We start from the raw sequence: 19,891 nt of genomic DNA, 5'->3' as shown, positions 1-19,891 counted from the left end.
CGGGCGAGCCATAAATCGGACCATACTTTTTAGCGGTGTACGCGAACCCTCCTGACAAATGGAAAGATCATGACGACTAATTATGCGAGCAATTAATATTTCCGGCCAGCTGTTCTAATCCCTCGCTTCACTCGGCTAATAGAAATTGTCGTAGCTCCAAAGATTAAAATTAAAATACTGACTAATCTGTTTTGAAATTAAATTTCAAGACTAATCAAAATTTTCAAAGATGGTAATTTAGTTTTGCTACAAATTTGATAATTAAAATTATCAAAAAAAGTAAATTCCTTTCGAATATTAATTTTTCACTAGGCCCGAATCACTTGTAACTGATTTCTCTTTTATAAATACTAATAGTGATCGTGGAAATCGAGGAAAGGGTAAACAGTGCTTTTTCTTTTCTATAGGGACAGGTGTTAAGAAAGGTGATTGAATGATTTATGGTAATATTTATGCTAAACTTAGTTAAGCAGGAGATGATGTTTCTACTTTGGTCCGGCTGTCAGTGAATTAGCATTTAAAGTATCTCTCGTTCACGTCGGAAACGCGTCTCACAGAGGCGTGTAAAAAGGTCAAGAACAAACAACCTTTAAAAACGAAGGCAATAAGTTTTTCTCTAAATATCGATGACTTTGTCATCGAGAAGGTTGCAGATTTATTCCGAGTTCTCGAAGGACGAGCATCCGAAAATTCAGACTCGTTATCAAAAGGAATTAATTCATCCAACTTTTTTATAACTCTTTCTCAATCATAACAACGTTTACGTAATTTTTGAAAATTATTAAAACAAAAAGAATATAGAAATGGACTCCTACTTAGGTAGCCATTATCTGTACAAGGGTTAATCAAAGGTTTAAGGAGCGTTTTTACCAAATTTCATAAAAATCTGTTAACAGTCCTGATTTCTAAGACATCCCCAAAATCCAACCCAAATAAATTAAATTAAAATGAGAATTAAATTGATTTTTCTTTAAACGATTCTTATTTGATTGACGAACAATGATACGAGAACAGAGAACAATGGTGAGAAGAAGTTGTAAATCGCGAAGAAAGCCGAAAGAGCAAAGGATTAAAAGGGGGTGAGCAATGGCAATCAATTAAGACTCGTCGAGCGTCGTATAACGTAATAACGCGATTTAATTTATGCCGGTTTTTATCGGACGCCCGGAGTTCCCAGTACTGGGCTGGGTACACATGTCGAATAAGTTATGGTTATGGGTATCAATTTATATGCATGCCGCATATCGCGTCGAACAGCCTAGAACGTTTCTCACCGCGAGCCACGGTATGAGACGTCCCAGAGATAAAGCAGGAGGGACAGATAAGCGTAAAAGAGAAAGACGGACCAACAACTTTCCGAGAAACGTTCGACCGTCCTTCTTCTGCCACCCTCGCGAACGATACGACTCCTTGTAAAACGATGGAAACCGATTTCTCTCGCGTTCGAACCCGCTGCTGGTCATTTTTGGCCCGCCAGACATACAGTCACCCTTTTAGAGAAGGAATTCACGATTCTTCAGGGTTAATCGACTTTTCGACGCAATTCCCGAGATTCCACTTCATTTTTCAACGTTTCATATTTCTAGAAGGTTTAGAAATTGGTAACGGAAAGATTGGTAATTTTAGCAATTATTATTTTCAGGGTCATTGTGCTATTTTAAGTGCTAATGATTAGACTGCAAATATTTTTGCAATATATTTTCTTCTAAAAAGGGGCTGGAATGCATTGTTTAATTTTGTAAATTTTACATATTTTGCATCTTTCAAGTGTTTCATTTATTGAACGCTTACCCCTATCCCTAATATGATAGTAAGTGAGAAAAATATAAATAGTAACAGTAACGATAATGGTAACGATAATGGAATGCAAAGAATCCATAAAATATTTTAACAAATTCCCTTTTTCTTATCTTTGAAATTTTTCTTCAGTAGATATGTAATTACTATTTTTTCCTCGATATTTTGTATTAATGATTTGATACGAATAAGATTGGATAGAAGATCTAAAGTGTTGAAGGGGTTCTTGTTCATCGAGACATGCAGTTCTCGAGAATTCATTTATTTGCGGTGAACGGACTTTTCACCGTGTTTCCGGAGGCATGCTGGAATTACAGATTATCTTCGCGTCTTCTCCACCGAGAGTCAACCTTTTTTCTTTCTTCCCTTCAATTTATTCTATCACCGCGATTTGACGAATTGCACTCGCGAGGAATTCTAATTCTCCAACAGAGTTCTTCCTCTTTTTCTCCTTCAACCGTTCAGTTTTCAAGTATTCCCGAGACGTGTTGGAATTTTAGATCTACCCTTTCTTTACCCTACCTTGATGTATCTACTATCAAATGATTCCTTCGACATTTTTCCTTTTTTATTCTATATTTATGTAACTCATAGGGGGTATCTTCTCAGGAGGGCCAGAAAGAAGTGCATATTTGGACATTTTTTTTCTTTTTTAAGAAAAACTTATTAATCTTTTTTCATTTATGTTTTGTCAAAAATTCAGAAAATTTTTATTTTCAACAATCCGCCCCAAAGTGGCTCCCAAAAAACAGCTTGCCAAATATCAACTAATATCTTCCACACTTTTCATTATTTTTGCATTAAAAAAATTTCTAAAAGTTTCTGCGGATGTACTTTTTAAAATATAAAAACATTTATTAAAAATGTTTAATAAGTTTTTCTAAAACAAATTCACAAATATTCATATTCTTTTGGTCTTCCTAAGCAGATGTACCTTTTGAAGAAATTTTTCTGGAAAATTTTCACTTCTGATCATCAAATAATTATCAAAGAATTTTCGTCTGAATATGACAAAACCATGGTTTTCCTAGCCTTCCGCGTTTTTCCTGGTCGCTTTATTCATACGGCCTCGAACTCGAACGAACGCTCGCATGTAAACTCGTTCTAATTTGCATGTTGATGTGCATCGAGTACAGGGGGAAGGTCGTCCATCGAGGATCCATTGCTTCGATCATCAATTCCGCATGTTCGTTCCTCGTAATTTCGTCACTTTCGCGATTTAACCGTCTATTCTTTGAACCATGTTTATTTCGAAAGCGTTCCTCGAACGCGGCCTCTCAGAACTGGCTGCATAAATTTCCAACATCCAGGGAAACCTTTGAAACAAAGTTTCCTTACACAAACGTTTCAGTTTATTCGTGTGAATCGATACGATTGATGAATAGCAGAATATGCAAAGCGTTCGTCTTCATCAGTTCAACACTTTTCTGATTATTTTCGTTCGTAAAAGTAAACAGACTTGAATATTTAGATGAGAGACCACGCTCTGTTTCGTTAATTCTTACACCTGTGAATACATCTTCAATAATTGATTATTATTAACGCAAAATTTAATTATAAATCTGTAGTATTTAAAAGATAAATACATTGATTAATATAAATAATATGTATTCTTTAATAGATAAAATATTAAAATTAAACGGACCGATAAGAACCACCATTAGAAAAATATTTAATAAGATTTTTAAATTAAAAAAAGTATAGAACAAAAGTTTTTTATTTTGATATAAATTAAATAAAATAAATATTCACAATTTTTATTAACGATTTCTTAATGATTAATCAGTTACTATGTATTCCTAAAGTGATGATCATTTCAAATTTCAATTCATTGATTTCTCTGATTGGAAACTTTGAAACATTCCCGATGATTGATCACCGATAAAACCTCAGATCATGTGAATCCCTGAGGTACATAAATTCAATTACGAAGCCGAATAAATAACGAAACTAATTGCGATAGCTAACGCGATAATCTCCATATTTCTTTCTTATTACGAATAGCGGCATCTCCCATTGATGTTTCAGTTACGAATGCGGTTAACAGTTTCGGTGGATTATACGCCAGGTAAAAATGTTATCTTCCTGGAGGATCTAAGCGACAGGCGATGAAACATCGCCTTTTCTAAAACGTATATTTTCGATGTTTCTACTCGGGTAGAGAAAAGCAACTTTTGCCTTTAGGAAGGTCGATAAATAAGAATCGAAACGAGCCTTTGATCGTCGATATTCTTAATTGTAAACCGTAAATTGTTAGTTTCACACGGCATATCGAACGTGTGAAAAAACGTATTCGTGCTCGGTGGATGGTGCACCGAAATTTCACGGGAAAGAGGACAGAATCGCGAGGAAGAAAGGCCGAATTCCAAGAAATACCTGTCCTTCGTTCATTCACTCGTCACAAATTACCATTCTCCGTGTTCCAGTCGCGTCAGCACGATCGAACGCGGAACAATTTACGATACCACTGGGCAGACTTTTGAGAAAGGAACTGTCCACCTAGGGAATCCCCTTTGCACGGTTCATTGAACTATAATTAGGAATATTTTTTGAATGAAATTCTACTTGGGAAAATTTGCAATAACCACAGTAAGTTGGACCTCAAAGAATTTAATTCTATAAAAATAAAACTTCTGCTAAATACTCTTTTCTTTTAAATATTAATTTTACCAAACCAAGATTATTTCTTCAGCAATAATTTTTTACTCTTAACGGAAAATAAATAATTTTTTTTTAATTTTCTAGATAAGAAAAATAACATTTTTAATATTTTCTAGCTGGTGAGTTCAATGAGCCCTCTTCCCTAGATCCTCCTACGATTTAATTCGTTAAACTAATTAAAGTAAATTCATTAACTGTTCTTTATCTAAATATCGTACTAAATTAGAAGTAACTCTCCTTATGAAAATCCATGAATAAAACACAAATTACAACTGACCACCAGCCATTTTGTATTAAGAACATTCATGAATCGTTTATGTAGTAATTTTCTTCAGACTTTAAGCTTTAATTTGATGCTGCATAAGTGCTACTTTGCACGACTTTTCTTTCATGAAATTTAACAAACAGCAACTGAATTTTTGATGCAAAACAAATTTTTGTTGAATGAAAGATTATTCGATCAATCGATCGAAGCTCGTTCTTTCAATCTTTCCGAGGAATGTGACGTTTGAACGGTGGTGAAGGATCGTTTGGCCTCCTAATATAAAAGCGGACCAGAAACGTGGCAATTTCACGCGTTAGCCTCGATTGACTCGGATCGTTTTCGTGATCACGAATCCGCTATAACCGGCCCGAAGTCTCCTCGTGATTTCACACGTCGGGAACGTGTTCGTCGGTGTCCTTGTAATTTATCTTCCTCGAACTTTCTAGAAGAATTCACGATACTTCGAGCAAACGCAGGACGGCCAATGAAAATGTTGATCGACGAAAAGAAGGATTCCGGGCAAGTAGAAAGTTCTATGATGAGGTTGATTTGCATAAGTCGACGGCAACGAAAGTGGAAACTGCCTCTGCTCCCTTCCTACTTCTCGATTTTCAACAACACATCCGCACCGATTTCGATCACCTGAACACGCGTGACATAACCGGAGAATTATGTTCGAGGCTCGGCTAGAAGAATTCACGATGGGCGGTCTGCATGTACGGTTGCTAGAAAACCCTTACGGGACATTTCTTCTCTAATAGAAAGTTCTTCTAATCCTTTGGATTCTTTTTTTTTTTTCATTCGCCCAATGAAACCCTTGATTAATCTTTGAAACCGAATTTGTTTTCACAGCATCGATACTCGAAAAACTGTACGGTTTTTTGCGTGACGTCAGAGTTTCGTAGAAATCGACTCGTCTTGAAATTTTATTATGCTCGAATCGCGATGAATATGCATGCGGAAGCGCGGATTTGCCAGAAACAGGTTCGCGACAACCGGTGAACGCAAACTCGGATTCGACAAATGGAAATCTCTGCTCCTTTTTTTTTCTCAAACTGCAGTCCAAAAATAATTGATCAAACGGTAATAGTGATTCTTTGATTTCGAAGACTTTGTCAGTCAAATTGAATGCTTTATCTCTTCGCTTTCATAGATACCAAAGATTTCAGTTAGAAAGGGTTAACCGAAGGAGTTTTAATTTTTATCGTTAACAATTTTTTTATTAGACACGCGAAAGGGAAAAGGATTAAGAAGAGTTTAATATGTCGAACACGGCGTCTGGGATACTGTTTGTTACGTCGTTAGCTGGACATTTGAGATCCAACAGAAGATCTGCCAAAGTCACCGAAGAAACGCTAGACGAGCATTCCGAGCCGCAGAATGCTCACACCCACGAGAACTGCTTCTAAACCGGTAGAATCCAGTTGGTAAAGCGATTTATAATCCCGAAGTAAACTCATATAGTGCATTAATTATATCGATCGCTCTGAAAGCATTTTCAAAGTGTCTCTGAATTCAAATCTGCCGATTAAGAAACCAGTTTTCGTACCGATTCCACCATTTCTCTCGGCCGTCGGTCCTACTTGTTTCTTTTATTTCTTGCTCGAAAGACTTCTCTGTCGTTGCTTTTCGATACGATACACCCCGTTGAACTGAATTTTCTGATCTGACGTAATCGATTCGCTATTCGTCCCTAGGTATAGTCATCGGTTTTTCATCCGATCAACCCTAAATCCTAATTTTACCTCTGACTTCAGCTACGGACAGTGAATTTCAAACAAAAGGCCTACCTGACTCATTTCCCAAAAATAAGATAACGTTATGACACAATTGTGCATCATTGTCACCATAGAATCACCATAGAATTAGCTCTACGTATAACCGGAATAACACTGGACGATAACTCAGAGTTCCAACAGTATAAGTTCAGTTTATCAGTGATTTGATGAAATAAACGAAGTTCTACCGAATTATCCGTGTTCATGGAACCTATTAATCTCCGACCACGAGGAATTCATGGAAGAATTGCGAAGTATCGGGAGAAGGTCGCGTCGGGTAGAACATCTCTACGTGGTTGGCGAGGAGAAATATCGTGCCGGTACGGGCACGTTTCGTCCAAGCGGACGATGGGACGCGGAACGCGCGCGAGTAACGACGAGATCGAGTGGCGCGTAAACGCGATGACACAGAGAAGACAGGGAGGAAGGGAGGATAGAGAGGGAGGAAACAGAGAGAAGTGAATAATGACTTACTGTGAGCGGCAAAGGTCATGATGACGTCGCTCTGGTCGATGGCCCTGAGATCCTGACCGGTAAGATCGAACTCGCTGACGCTTCGTTGCTCGGCGATCGGTTTCTCGTCCTCGTCCTCGCCAAGAGCGTTCTTGTATATGTCCAAGAGAAACTTTGGCGCCGACCTTTTCACCTGGGGAGGTCTACCGGCTGTGTTCCGCGGCCTATCAGGCAGTCCAAGAAGATTCAATATCTCGTGCTCGACCTCGCGTTTCTCGCGTTGGCTGACCACCCTGTGCACGATCGTCTGGTCGAAACCATTGTCGACGTAGAGGCCGCTCATCCTTTCCGCGGCGGCGGTGCTCGTCAGCCCGGCGAGGATCGTCCCGAGGATCAGCAGGGGCGCGAGACGGCGCGGCGACATCTCGGCGCGTCTTTCCGCTCGAGATCGACACGGGCCGGAAGGCACCATTCTACCTCCCGCCGCTTCCACCACCACCTCCACCAGCACCACCTTCCCCTACGCCACCGCCTCCTCCTCCTCCTACGTCGGCGCTCGCACGACGACGACGTTGTCCTCGTCGTCGTCGTTCCTATCGAACCACCAACGTGGACGCCGAGCGGGACCGCCGACTCGGCGATCGAGCCGCGATCCAACCGCGGTATCGATCGATTTTTTATCGATCCTTCAAAACGACACACCACTCGTACGCGAAACTACAATTTCAGTACTACTACCAAAGTCCTTCCTGGTACAACACCTCTATCTTTTCAAACTTTTCTTCTCGCCGATTGTCCCGCGATGATCGAGATTCAATTGGATCGTGGATCGATGAAACACATTGCGCGCACTTTGCTCAACCGGCCAAAGAACGATTGAAAGGATACACGCGGCGCATGTTCGCCAAAACGCGCACGGGTTACTCTCGAGGAGCGTCTCGGTGAGCACCGGTGACCACTGCCGCCGACTCCCGCGATGCCAGTGCCAGTCTGTTTGTCTGGCCCGTGCGGTGCACCTCCTCGTCGTCGCTGCTCCTCCGCGAGGCCTCACCACCGCCTCCCAGGGCCGTACCGCTCCTCCGACAGAGCCACGCCTCGCTTTTGCCTTCCTTCGCCTTTACCTCTCCGACTCGCGCGTCGCGTTGCCTCGTTTCGCTTCGCTTCGCCTTGCCTTGCCTTGCCTTGCCTTGCCTTGCCTCGACCTGCCTCGGACTCGCTTCGACTCACCTCGCACCGCTTTTGCCTTGCCACGCCGGTAGCCACGCGTACATACTCTTCCTCCCTTACCCCCTTCTTACTCCATCCAACCTCTTCTCTTCTCGTCACTTCTTCTCTGTCCACAGTGGCACTTGCGATCTCTGCTAAAATTGCTCTTCGAATTTTCGCGCTTCGACTCCGTTTTCGGGGACACTTTGGAGGGGTCTCCGTTTGATCGCGTTTTAATTCGGTGAGAAACGATAGGTAGTGAAAGGTGTGAAATAGAGGATGATCCTTACAGGGATACTCTGTGAAGTGTCGTTGATTAGAGCCGATTCGGAGCTGTTCAGTGGTCCTCGTGACGTACGAATTACGAAAGCTGATTTCTAATCTCCGCTTATACAAACAGTATCATTAGATCTAGATCAATTCTAACGGTATATAGTCCTCCACGATCGTCATTTCAGCACTGTCACTACGTGTCCCACGCGTTCTAACCGACTTTACTTATTCGACTAACGCAACGATCAACGTTAATTATGATCGGTAGAAAACATTAGCATTTCTCAATGCATTCCTTTCAATTGTTCAAAGGATCAACGTTGACCGTTAGCAACGTATAAAGACATCGCGAAACACAGGTACTATCGTGCGAGGCAATTATTTTCCTGTCGCACTTTATTGATTTGTTCGACTTGGTACGAGCGTAAAAATATCCGATTAATTCATAAATCGCCGTTTGAACGAGCAACGTTCGATCGTGCCGGTTTCGTCCAACGAGGAGAACATATCGCCGTGCCAGAGATGGTTGTGATAAAGAGAGCCGCGAAAATGAAGGATAGCTGGTGTAAAGGGAGAATTCTACATATGTATGCTCACGATTAGATTGTTCGACGAGTGTGCAAGGTGTTGCGTACACAACGCTTGTTGTACGCCTAACGCGGCACTCGAGGAATGTTGCATGTAACACCACGTGTTTGCAAGGTTCCCAAGAGATTCGCGAGCGTGTATTACAATGTAATTATTACGTAACAGAAGGCTGGTATTATTTAAACGGGAGAGAACACGTACAACTTGGAATACAATCTGTATCTACGTCGCGTGATTAGCCTGCTGCGCAAATTTTCTGCTTATTTCAACGAGAAATCATTGCAAATTTGACTTTCGCTGAAATCGCTTACAATTTTTGTTCAACAGAATTGATTACTCAGAAACGCGACAAACAAGAGGATAACATTTATTCTTTGTTTTCTCAATCGAGTTAATCGATTGAATTAATTAATCTTTATTTCATTGAATATTTTTCAACAGTTCAAATTCTAATCGCGTTTTACAGATTCACTGTATTGGTGGTTGAAATAAAATTTTTCTTCAAACTCCACCGAATTTTCGAAGACATTTGCACGTCCCTGGGTCATAGAGATAGGACCGCCCCTGCCGAAGAAGTAGGCGGCGTTCACCAGCCCTGATCGTTGGTATTACTCGGCTCTCTAACGTGGTGCCGGAGATCAGGGTTAGCGAGGGAACATCGTGCGATGGCGGCCGACCGTACCGTGAACATTCTTCTTTCACTTTTTTTTTCAACCCCTTGGATCTTTATCAGCTCGTCATCCTGACCAGTTGCTCGCGATTTCCTGCGATAGCCGTTGCCAGTTTCACCGATACCCTGTATCCGTAACAGAAAACTGTCCTCCGTTTCCGGTCCGTGAAAGATCGCTCTTGCAAGCTCGTCGATGCAGAAAAGAAAAAAAGAACACGCACGGACCCGAAAAGAATTTGTTTACCGGCCTGTTTGGTAAGAATGGCATGCAGTTGACAAAGTTGTTTGAAAGTTGGTCATACGAGAGATTCCTCGAGGATGCAGTCTCTGGAGAAATTTATTTTTGGAAACGGTGCTTTTGCTCGCCGTTTAAAAAAAAAGACGAAGATACGTCGCTTCGAAGGTAATTTACAAATTTAATGAGACGACAGGCGCGTTGGCAAGTTTTGCAACTGATTTCACTGTTCGAGATTGTGTCGGTGTTTTAGCGATACCGGAATTCATAAACACGTGAAACTACCGGGCGATGAATTTATTTATAGAAATAACGGGCTAATTAAAAACTTTGCGATTAAAAGAAATGTTATACGAAAAGGAACAAATTTCTAGTTATATTCGTTGAATATGGTAATCTTTCAAATTTCAAAAAATGTACAGCTTTGGGAATTGATAAATCTTTATTTGATATTTATTTTAATTAAAGAAGTGATAATAATTCGATACTATTTATCACAAAGTACCATACTATTATTAATGAAGCTATTGAAAAGAGACTTTGCAACTCTTATCGTTAAATAAACAAGTGAAGTATCTATAATAAACAACGAATATTGGTACATGATTAGAAGGTTCAACTAGCAAATTTTAATTAGAAACAATGAAAAAAAATAACTCGAGTGTCATATTTATGCGCAATCAGCCATAAACGTAGAAGGGGTCGGGGTGGGCGGACGACGGTGAAAGCGAATCTGAGTCGGTAGTATCCATTAATATGCCAATAAAGCCAGCACAACGCTTGTAATATCCAGTTTGTTGTAAGAAATATTTGTTTACTCGACACAATTTCTTTGCTGGCAGACTTCACCGCGGAGGTACGAACCGATAAGTGCGGTGAAAAATCTGCTAAAAGGTAACCAATTCGGTTCGCAAATGCAACTTTTCTAATCAGATTTTCTCGAGGACGCGCGATGCGCGGACAAATAGAATTTTTGTCCAGGTATTTTTAAACGTGATATCAAGAGATGTTGCTTGTTTACTACGGACCCGTTCCTTCCTTTCCATCTGGATCTGACTTTATCTTGACCATGTTTAATATTCATCGAAATTGTGAACGGAAATCACCCTTCACTTCGTACTAAAAATATCATAGATTATTCATGGTACAGTTCAAAGAACAAGCGGAGCTTGAAACGGATTCGTTTCTCTTATTCCAATAAAGTTACCATTCTCATGACTAATTGAAATCAAGAAGAATGGACAGATTTTGTTGAAAATGAAAAAGCAGATGTTCCTGCTTAATTACGCTTTAGACTAACGATGTTTCGTTGAATTCCTCTATTCAGCGGTGCTAGCAACTCCTACTGGTTTCATGCGACAACCATTAAGCGCATACCATCGTGATTCTTACAGGTGTCGGCTACACACTCAGACCGTATTCCGTAATGCTTGCCTCTTAATTCCAACAGATAATCCTGAAAGCATCACCGGAAATTCCATTATCGATGCATACCCGGCTCACCCAATAAAACGTTCTGTAGCTTACAGCCCTGGCTCGTCATTCTGCACGTTCGTCGATGGAACTCTTGGAGAAAAGCAAGAGATGCTGCAGTTCGTTCTTCGTCTCTTTTCTTCCTTCGGCACACTGTGTGTTTCTCGGCTGACCAACAGCAAACGGAGAATAAATAAAATAAATAGAGGAATATAGGAGGTAAATAAAAAATGTGGCAGCAGAAGAGAGAGAGAGAGAGGAGAGGAGAGGAGAGCGGAATGGACACACGGGAGGGAGATAAGAAGAAAAAGAGAGTCTAAGGGAAAGAGGGAGAGGAAAGGAGCGAAAGGGAGAGGAAGGGGAAGGGAGAGTACCCTCAGGGCGAATTCCCGTCGAGCATCGGCCGCTGCAGAATCCAGAGGTGCGTTCACCGGGGAAATCCCTCCCTCGAAGATTATCCTCTCGAAGAAAAATCAACGACTAAGCGTTTCAGTACGACGCAGTCCCACCGCTTGTCCCATTCATTTACCGTATTTTCTCGTTCAAACTTCTATTTTCTTTCTTCGTCGTTAGGGTAGAACTCGAAGTGATCAAATTCGGACAATTGTGAAGAATAAACACACCTTGGACATATCTGTAAAATTGAATATTGATTTGTCATGAATTTATAGCGTAGGAAATTTAATCGGTGAAGAATTTCGATGAATGAACACAAGAAAGTCCCCCGAAAAATACATCTAATTACTACCAGCCAAATAATAACACCTGGACGAACCAATGTCTTACGACTAATTTGAAGATTTGAGAAGAAGCGAATAGAAGATGATAATGAATTTAGCCGCGCACAAATCTGATCGGTCGTACGACATGTCTCTTCCCAGAAATCATCTCGAAGCGATCTACCGGTGAACGGTCATCTCTCTTTCTTTGTCTTTCCTTGCCGAGTCGGCTCGGCCCCCTTGTATGTCCCTGTTGCGTTAGTTGGCCAGGTCGGTGCCAGGGAGTCTACCAACGATAACCAGCTGCGCGTCGTACCGGTAGACTGCCTGCTGCCTCCGGCTGCTCCGGGGACCCTGGGACCGGTTATACTTGACCCAGCGGTTTACACGCGCTTGCCGCCGCCAGCACCACCACCGCTGAGGCCGGATCGCGCCGCTACCGAAACACGTACCTACATTGCCTGGACAAACTCCAGCACACTTGCCTCTCCCTCCGTTTTCCTCTTTCTCTTTCCTACTCGCGCTAACAACCATCTCCGATACATGCTACCTCAATCCATCTCACCCCACTCCAGCTCACTCTACTCTCGCACTCTCTGAAGATTTTTACGTTTGTTTTTACATATATGACGAGAAAATATGTTGAATTATTAATTTCTCCCTTATACAAGTGGATGGAACATGGGATACAGGCATGGAGGATCTTCTGAAGCTTGTTGATAAAACGTCAGCATCAAACAGTACTTCCTGTTTTCAAATTTAATTAAATGGATTTTATGATTATATTAAATAATGTAGTTAGGAGAGCACGAGTAAGATATGTAAAATACAGTTTAATGAAATTTGCTTACGAAGTAAATTGTCCTTAACGTACTTTAACCTTGTATAAATACTCTCTCACAACATTCCAATTGTAAATTTCTAGTATGAAACTTGTACAATTACGGTATAATGAAATTAACTTAGAAGTATGTACAGATGCAATGTAATCTTTCCAGCAGTTTCTTCACTTAACATATTTTTCCATAAATTTACGATGAAATTCGCTTCTTAACGAGTCATTTATGAACACATCATGCTTCTTTTTAGGTTCGGAACGAGCACAGTTCTTAAACACGACGTCATCGTCCCATCGTCGTCTGACTTTCATGTCCGTTCGTGCACTTTGAGCTGAATAATTTAACAAAGGATTTCCTGACAGAATGTTTTCCATTCTTATCCTTTCTTCTTCCTGCCGTTTCTCCATTTCCTACAATGTTAAAAACAATGTTAGAATGAAAGTAATGACAACTTTAAGTTTTTAAATATTTGTAAAAAGTTAAATGCAAAGTTTTACCTTTTTAGCCTGTTCCGCGGCCCTTTCCTTCTTAATGCGCTGCAATTCAGCTAAAAGAGCTGCAGTATCATCCTCATCACTTTCAGATTCTGAATCATCATCATCGAGAGGATCATCCGCATCTAAGCTTGCTGTAGGAACTTGATCAAGCTTCTGTCTTTTTGCACTCGACGTGGAAGTTTCTCTAGGTGCTTCTATCATACGCCGATTAGAACTTTTATCCTTCTCCCTTTCGCGTTCACGCTCCTCTAATTCTTTACGGAAATCACGATTCCTCAATTCTTCTATTGTTCCTTGTCCATGTTCTCTAAAATTCAGGTAAGGTTATGTTCTACTGAATTAAAATTTGAGTCTAATATTTCAAAAAGCAATACAAATGGATATAGATTATTTAAAAATTGTATAAAATAAATAAAATACCTATATTTTAGTTTTGTATGAGACGGTAAATCTCTACTGCTGTATTGTTTTGATATTGCACTTAAATCTTTTTCTCCACGTCCTTGTCCGCCTCTAGCAGGTTCAAATGTTGGTCTTGCAGCTGTAGTCATTTTGCTTAAAAATTATTCAATACCTTTGATATAATTAATTTACTTTCTTTTTATTAATACGTTTTACAAGTTTTTAATATCCAGCTGATCGTTTATCACATCAAAACTATGCATTTGCTTGGATTGCATATAGTCTACACTACCCAACTCTGTATTAAAAATATGACTGTATTCAGCACTCTCTACCATCAGCATTGGAATTAATGTACGCCCCCTTTCGGCTCACTTTTTGCCCATTTCTGGGCAGGGAGCGTAGGGAATTGCATAGCCGTATTCCTCTGTTGGTCCCTTTTCCATTGACTTTTGCACCACCTACCATCAATATTGAAATTAAAACACGTCCTTCACAGCCACCCTATTATTTCTTGCTATTTATGTGAATTACGCAGTCCTGAAACTAGTGGATGATTTTCGAATGACAATCGATAGTGCTACATTGCTGTTTACAGCTATTATTGAAATACAATTTATATTGTAAAATTACTAAACCCCAAGTAAATAACAAGTGAAAAGAAGAAACAAAAATTTTAAGTTTTAAGATGTAATTACTGAATACAAGGTTGAATATAAATATTAAATAAAGGAAGAAGATATCATTATTGTATATAATAACATTTTACATATCGTTATATATTTTTCAAACAATTTAATGCTTAATGACTTTTTGTATTTCATTGTATATAAATAATTGTGATATACAATAAAGCATTTATTAATATGCTATGTGTATATTAATGTTTATAGTAATATTGCTTAATATTATTCAATTAAATTAATTTGTTTCAACTACATTGCAAAAATGTTGACTCCCAGATTTGAAATAACCCAAACAGATGCAGAAGTTGCAATTATGATTCATGCACCATATGCTAATATTAAAGATACCGAGGTTTATGTTGAAGGCACAGATTTTAGATTTTATTCTACACCATATTATTTGAGGTAAAATATTTTGGTATGGAAGAGTTAGGTCGAAAGAAAAGAAATTCTATAAAACTTTCTATTTCAGATTGAGACTCCCACGTGAAATTGAAGAAAATGATTCATCATTTGGATCATACGATTGTGAGAAAGGAGATTTTTCTTTAAGATTTTCCAAAGTAAACCATGGAGAATATTTTGAAAATTTAGATATGATAAGTACATTGTTAGCTCCACAGAAAAAGAAGAGCACAATTGTTCCTAACATTGAAGTAATTGGTAAATATTATATGTGTACATAATTCTCTTTTCAAGGTTTTTCATATTTTTTATATTATAGGCAATCCATCAGCAAATTCAGAGGACATAAATGAAATATCAAATGAGCATAACTCAACATTAAATGAAAATATAAATGGAGATGAATGGTACATACCTCAAAACAATCCTACAGAAACTATACCTCTTTTATCTTCTTCACCAAAATATGGTTTTGCAAATAAAATATCTGCAGCTTTGGTAGCTTTTGAGGTATACATTTTAGAATAACAATTTTATGTATCATTACTAATGTAAAAATTGATTATATTTTGCAATCTTTCTATCTTTAATTTTAGTCAGCTTGGATTAAAGAAGTAATAGATCTTCCAATGCCTGATACAACACTGCAATCTGAGAGAAAAATTTTAAGAGAGAAACGTGAACTTTCAGATTTTAATGAGGAACATTATTTAGCAGATCTCATGCAACCAGAGTGTATAGAACCATACCTATTGTTTACTGCAGAGTGGGATACTTTGGAAAAAGAAAATATTTCATTTAATGAAAGTGAAATAGATGTATTGAAAGAGCTTCCAAATAAAGAATATTTATTAGATAATGAAGAGACAGATAGATTGCTTTTAAGCTTGGTTGACATTTTATTTGGAAGCTGTTATAATCATAGAACAACATTGGGGGAAAATACAGTTGAAAGTAGTTGGACTATCAATAAATTAAGTTCGACCTTATCTTGGTTTGATGTATGTTGGTCTTTGTATAAATTTGTTAAAATATTAATGTTATATGATTTCGTACATTTATAACAACGTTTATTTAGGATTTTTCCACTCCAGAAGAAGTTATAAAAGCATGTTTCAGAAGATCAATATGCTATCCACTTTTTCGAAATTGGAAGCTTTCTATAAAAGTCCTTGAGGATGTGAAGAAAGTTGTTAAATTAGGTACGTAATTAAACATTATTATTTTAAAATTGGTTTATTCTTACGTTAAATATATTTTATTTTAGGTAAAAAATATATTATAAAACGTTTCTGTGAAATTCACGGTATGTTTAATAATTCATGCGAACCACGATATATACTAAATCAATTGTACATAAAAGATTATCTAATTTGGTTGCAACAAATTAATGAATCTTTAATAGAATTACTGGACACTTTAATTGCTAATGTAAGTAGTTAGAATTTTTAGCAAGAACTCTATACAAACTATTAAAATATATATGTTCTTTTCAAGGTTCAACCTAGTAAGGAAGAAATGGGGCTTGATTTAATAGAACTAGAACAAGCAGCTTACTCTGTTCAAGAAGAAGATCTTATCATTGAAAATTCTGTTCACGAGGTGGTGGATCAAATGGATGAATTAACAGTTAATGACAATGACAAGAACAAGTAAGTAAAACAAATAATATCCTTGGTGAATGAGCGAAATTTACAGTTTCATTGGAAAATATTATGTCTTTATGTTGTATAATTTTATTTTAAAGGCCAAAGACTATATACTACATTAAAGACAAACATTCTTTAAAATATTTGTAAGTATTTTAATAGAATTGTTCCGAATAACTTGTTTTGATAACTTTATCAATTTAACAAAGCTTAATTGATTATACCCCTAATAAATGGGATAAATAATTGTATTTTCAGTAAGCTTCCCTAGAGAAAATGACATCACCATTTTTGCTAAGGAAGCTTACCATACTCGCTACTGTACATATCATATGCCTTAATTTATGGTGCACCAATGTAATACACTAACTGAAATGCACATCTCTTTTACAAATCACATAAATATCAATTTCCAACATCGGTAGTTATTGATATACACATAAAAATAATAAATTGCAATCAGATTTGCACAGAACGCATGAAATAATTGCACAGTAAAAAAAAGGATGCAATTTATCCTTTCATGTAATACATATACATATAGTTTATTTTCGTACAGGTTATCAAGTAGCTCGAGTTCAAGCGACAGCAGCGATACAGATTCTGAAAGTGATTCTGAAACTACTTCGAGTACTACAACAACAAGCGATAGTAGCAGTTTAGATTCTGATGACATGAGTGAACCAGAAGGATGCACTTAACGTTTAACTTTTACATATAATGTATTTCTACATCCTTGATAACGATATACTCCAAAAATCTGTGTAAAAACATTTTTCAAATTCTTATATTTATTTAAATACATATTTTAATGAATAAGTAAAATTTCGTGTATTTATATTAATACAAGGGATACGGAGATACAGTGATTTAGTGGTAGTCCCCGCGTGGCTCATAAAAAGAATGAAGAAATAAATATCTGCGAAGAGAGGCCTTGGTCCATAAAGAGGAGAAGGATAATAAATACTTAGGAAGCGTGGGTCTTGGCCCATAAAGAAGGATAAAATAATTAATAACTGAAAGGGTTGGCCTTGGCCTATAAAGAGGGATAAAATTATATAAATAACTGGAAAAGTGAAATAAAAGGGGTCCTCAGCGGAGGCCCAGAAGAGGGACACAATCATAAATGTTATTCCCCTTCGATGAGTTTATTTAATAAACAAAGAAAATAAATAAAGTAAATTAAATAAACTCCGGAAAGAAATTAGAGGACGATTATTATACTGATCGTGCCCTCTTCATACGGACCTGATTTTATGCAGGGGTGTCAGGGACATTCGGAAGTATAAATTATAATGATTTATTGAAATAGAAATTTAGAAAAGGTTAACATGACTTGATAGTTTGATGAATGATGAAGGAATGAATGTACAGAAAAGCTATTTGAATTTTATTCATGAAAATAAATGATTAACAAAAATGTTTGGTAAAAGCGACGTTGAGAATTTCTCCTGAATGAACATTTTCTTCTTTATCAACTTCGACGCCGGCCGCCACACCCGCTGCGCCAACGACGCCCTCTGGATAGCGATCTGATATCATCGTGGGGTATCAGAGACCCCGAAGCGTCCGCTCTCGGAACACCGACGTAATATCATTTTGGGGTGTTACAGACCCCGAAGCACCGGTGACACTTTGCATACCGACATTATAGCGTCATGGCTATCAGGAACCCCTAAGGTAAAATGTACAACCCATAGATTTCTATAGAAAAATTGAAAGCTCTGAAACTTTTGACGGTTTTGAGCTAGTCTCAGCGAGAACTTTAAACAACTGCCAGTAAAATAGAATAATCATCAATGATAATCTTTTGTCAAATTTTTATTTGCATCTGTATTTATTTTTAATATCATTTTACATGTAGATAATAAGAACTTTTCTATTGACTACATGAGTCAACATAAACATGTTACACTAACTCACGACAGTAGCATCATAAGCACCATTTTTATGCGTTATCGAACAAATAATGTTAGTTAAAAATTTGACTTTGCCATAAATGTCATAAAAGAAATGAAAATTATCATGGATACATATTATGAAAATACTTCACTATAAACATTAACATTATTATTATATTATTATTATTAAAGTATGTTTATGTGCTTTCAAGTTCTTAAAGTTCTGGAATCTTCTTTCGATTCTTTTTTCGGAAGAGAATATTGTCTAAAAATATTTTTAAATCGACGTTATTAAACTTCAAAGATATTTTTTTACAGTATATTTTAGCGTTTATGAAAATTCAATAAAAATGAACATATTTAATATAAACAATTGACATACCTTAGAGTAACACCTGTTGTGTCAAATATTCTCTTTGCAGCCACAACGTCGTACTTCCCTTTACGTGGGTTTTCGTCATATACCACACATTTTATTCCAGATTGTACTATTAATTTAGCACATTCATTACATGGATGACGAGTAACATAAATGGTGGAGTTTTTAATACTGTCACACTTTTTGTTCACAATGGCATTAAGTTCTGCATGACATACTGCAAATTTTCTGATATTATTGTAAAAATATAGTGCCAAAATAAATCACGTTGTATAATTTAAGTATGAATATTTAACTTCCACTTTTTCCGAATTAAATTTATATTTATTTTTAAACATCAATTAACATTTGCTTACCGTATGTTAACTTGCATTCTAAGGGATCATATTTATTCTTTACGAAAGGAAATTCGGTGTCCAGATAACCAGGCATTGCATTGTATCCAGTGCCTACGATCTCTTTTTCATCGTTTACTATACATGCGCCAACTTGACACTTATTATCGTTACTTGGTTTTTTAGCCTCATGCGCTTCTTCCATAAAGCGTTTATCATCGATCTCGCCACTACGAAAATGAAAAGTAGTATAAAATTACATTAGTGATACATAAGCATCTACATTAGTAATACTTATACACAATTATTTATAACACTAAAACTGTTGGGAAGAAAAATACTTTTTCAAATCGGTAACATGGGACATACATATTGTTATATATGTACAATATGGCGTGTAATACGAACCTTCGTCCTGGACCACCTTGTGCCATTTTTATTGTTCTTAATGATGCATACACAGAGTTTATAATCTCAAACATTGTATACAATGATAGCTATTATTACTATATGTAACAAATGTCAATTAGCACTCACTGCAGGCCTTTATATAATGTTCATTAAGTGATAGATACATCCTCCAATTCGATAAGATTATATGATCCTTCTATAGCAACCCAGATAACACAGACACGACTTATTGTTAACAATAATGCAACTTGTTTGCACGATTAGTTTTA

At 37.6% G+C, this 19,891-nt stretch overlaps 4 protein-coding genes across 6 annotated transcripts in view; 1 reads left to right on the top strand and 3 right to left on the bottom strand.

The window, feature by feature from the left end:
• Window positions 1–8,164, bottom strand: part of LOC114876641 (protein 60A) — a 28,394-nt gene extending 20,230 nt beyond the window's left edge. Inside the window, exon 1 of the mRNA XM_029188411.2 lies at window positions 6,976–8,164. Coding sequence (XP_029044244.1) covers window positions 6,976–7,426 — 451 coding nt within the window. The 5' untranslated portion in view covers window positions 7,427–8,164. The remainder of the gene's footprint in view (window positions 1–6,975) is intronic.
• A 4,698-nt stretch (window positions 8,165–12,862) lies between these two features.
• LOC114876009 (spliceosome-associated protein CWC15 homolog) lies at window positions 12,863–14,129 on the bottom strand. Its single transcript, XM_029187010.2, has 3 exons — window positions 13,875–14,129; window positions 13,455–13,761; window positions 12,863–13,367 (listed from the first exon to the last, which is right to left on the bottom strand). The coding sequence occupies exons 1-3, from the start codon at window positions 14,003–14,005 to the stop codon at window positions 13,125–13,127; spliced, it is 681 nt and encodes a 226-aa protein (XP_029042843.1). The 5' UTR covers window positions 14,006–14,129; the 3' UTR covers window positions 12,863–13,124.
• Window positions 14,130–14,677: 548 nt separating this feature from the next.
• On the top strand, window positions 14,678–17,421 carry LOC114875907 (protein SHQ1 homolog). 2 transcript variants are annotated; one of them, XM_029186787.2, is made up of 9 exons: window positions 14,678–14,947; window positions 15,015–15,205; window positions 15,267–15,457; window positions 15,544–15,948; window positions 16,026–16,149; window positions 16,215–16,378; window positions 16,445–16,599; window positions 16,695–16,742; window positions 17,156–17,421. In XM_029186787.2, the coding sequence occupies exons 1-9, from the start codon at window positions 14,805–14,807 to the stop codon at window positions 17,295–17,297; spliced, it is 1,563 nt and encodes a 520-aa protein (XP_029042620.1). In that variant the 5' UTR covers window positions 14,678–14,804; the 3' UTR covers window positions 17,298–17,421. The 2 variants fall into 2 exon arrangements, with proteins under 2 accessions (XP_029042620.1, XP_029042711.1); XM_029186878.2 differs by lacking the exon at window positions 16,695–16,742 and having other exon boundaries at window positions 14,679–14,947.
• Window positions 17,422–17,880: 459 nt separating this feature from the next.
• LOC114876062 (deoxycytidylate deaminase-like) lies at window positions 17,881–19,886 on the bottom strand. Of its 2 annotated transcripts, none has more exons than XM_029187211.2 (4): window positions 19,620–19,886; window positions 19,233–19,441; window positions 18,880–19,093; window positions 17,881–18,271 (listed from the first exon to the last, which is right to left on the bottom strand). In XM_029187211.2, exons 1-4 carry the CDS (start codon window positions 19,691–19,693, stop codon window positions 18,262–18,264), a joined length of 507 nt encoding a protein of 168 aa, XP_029043044.2. In that variant the 5' UTR covers window positions 19,694–19,886; the 3' UTR covers window positions 17,881–18,261. The 2 variants fall into 2 exon arrangements, with proteins under 2 accessions (XP_029043044.2, XP_029042960.2); XM_029187127.2 differs by lacking the exon at window positions 17,881–18,271 and adding an exon at window positions 18,400–18,762.
• Window positions 19,887–19,891: the final 5 nt, after the last annotated feature.

This window comes from Osmia bicornis, chromosome 4, assembly GCF_907164935.1.
Source record: "Osmia bicornis bicornis chromosome 4, iOsmBic2.1, whole genome shotgun sequence".
NCBI lineage: Eukaryota > Metazoa > Arthropoda > Insecta > Hymenoptera > Megachilidae > Osmia > Osmia bicornis.
This window is presented reverse-complemented; position numbering and strand designations above follow the sequence as displayed.